At 57.7% G+C, this 1,846-nt stretch overlaps 1 protein-coding gene across 1 annotated transcript in view; it reads left to right on the top strand.

Moving 5' to 3' along the window:
- Positions 1 to 1,846, top strand: part of INTS11 (integrator complex subunit 11) — a 12,546-nt gene that overhangs the window by 4,174 nt on the left and 6,526 nt on the right. Inside the window, exon 4 of the mRNA XM_023192823.1 lies at positions 544 to 772. Coding sequence (XP_023048591.1) covers positions 544 to 772 — 229 coding nt within the window. The remainder of the gene's footprint in view (positions 1 to 543; positions 773 to 1,846) is intronic.

Here is a 1,846-nt window from a genome sequence, read left to right on the forward strand (position 1 = left end):
GCCTGGATGGCCACAGCATTCCTGCTGGTCCCCCCCGCCCCGCCCCGCCCCATCCTCCCTAGCAGCCAGAGGGCCTGTGAAGCCTGGAGAAGCCGCTCTGGAGGCAGCATCCTCAGCTGCCCCTGAGACCCTCGTGGTTGTGGTTTCTTGTCAGACACAGCAGGGTCCCCAGTGCCTTCTTGGGGCTTGCCAGGCACTGCCCTCGCCCTCGGGTCTGTGCTGCCTTCACCTGCAGCTCCCCTCAGCCTGTCCTGACGCCTGAAATCCCGGCGGCTCCCCATGCCCCTTAGCGGCTTCGCATTGCCTCGCGAGCATGTCGCCGTCACTGACGTGTTCAGTTTCCCGTTCACTTACTGCCTCGCTAGACTTTGAGACTGAAAGTTCCAGGGAGACGGTTTTGTGTTTGCTCATTACTGACTCTTCAGTACTTGGGATGGGGCCTGGTGCACAGTAGGCGAATGAAGGGGGCAACCCACAAGTCCAGAGTGGGGGTGAAGGCTGGGGCAGGGTGGGCCCAGGCTGACCTGTGCTGCATCCCCCCAGCCACTTCCACCTGGACCATTGCGGGGCACTCCCCTACTTCAGCGAGATGGTGGGCTACGACGGGCCCATCTACATGACCCACCCCACCCAGGCCATCTGCCCCATCTTGCTGGAGGACTACCGCAAGATCGCCGTGGACAAGAAGGGCGAGGCCAACTTCTTCACCTCCCAGATGATCAAAGACTGCATGAAGAAGGTGGTGGCTGTCCACCTCCACCAGACGGTCCAGGTCAGGTTCCCAGGGCCACAGACGGCACAGTCACTGCCCACACCCACACCAACCATGCCATCCACCCGCCCTCCACAGTCTCTGGAAGGCGGGGTCCTCAGGGTGAGCCCGCCCCACCTCACTCTTGCATCCAGCACTGTGGGAACACCAGGAGGCGGCAGCGCGAGCACAAGGGTCCCAAACAAGATTGGGCGCCAACCCGGGAGAGCACGCGCAGGGTGGGGGTGTGCCCCGGCCTCCAACCCACCTGGCTCTGTCTGAGCGGCACTGAAATGGCCAGAGTGGGACAGGCTGGTGCCCTCAGAGCCTCCAGAGACTTGCTGGCGCTCCCAGGGTGTCACTGGGCAGGGAGGCAGGGGCCAGAGGGGAGATGGGCCAGTTCTGGAGGGTGCCTGGTTCTGGGTGTGGGTCAGGGAGGAAGTGAAGGTTAAGTCGGTGAGTGACAGATTGGCAAAATTTCTGACAAAGATTGTGGGTTTGTCTGTGTCTTATTAGAGTCTCTGGGTATTGCTTTTGTATTTCTTTTTTTTTTTTTTGAGATGGAATCTCACTGTGTTGCCCAGGCTGGAGTGCGGTGGCGCGATCTCGGCTTCCTGCAAGCTCCGCCTCCCAGGTTCACGCCATTCTCCTGCCTCAGCCTCCTGAGTAGCTGGGACTACAGGCACCGCCACCATGCCCAGCTAGTTTTTTGTACTTTTTTTTTTAGTAGAGACGGGGTTTCACCATGTTAGCCAGGATGGTCTCGATCTCCTGACCTTGTGATCCGCCCGTCTCGGCCTCCCAAAGTGCTGGATTACAGGCTTGAGCTGCCGCACCTGGCTGCTTTTATATTTCTTGAAACTATATTAGGTACCTATGTATTTTGGAACATGTTATTTTTCTGATTGAACTTCTTATCAAAGTGAAGTAGATTTATCTTTTTCGTTGTGAAATTTTAATTTTTTTTTGACAGGGTCTCACTTTGTTGCCCAGGCTGGAGTGTGATCTTTCTTGGCTCACTGCAGCCTCGGCCGCCCAGGCTCAGGTGATCCTCCTACCTCAGCCTCCCAAGTAGCTGGGACTACAAGCATGTGC

Source organism: Piliocolobus tephrosceles, chromosome 1 (genome assembly GCF_002776525.5).
Source record: "Piliocolobus tephrosceles isolate RC106 chromosome 1, ASM277652v3, whole genome shotgun sequence".
NCBI classification, from domain to species: domain Eukaryota; kingdom Metazoa; phylum Chordata; class Mammalia; order Primates; family Cercopithecidae; genus Piliocolobus; species Piliocolobus tephrosceles.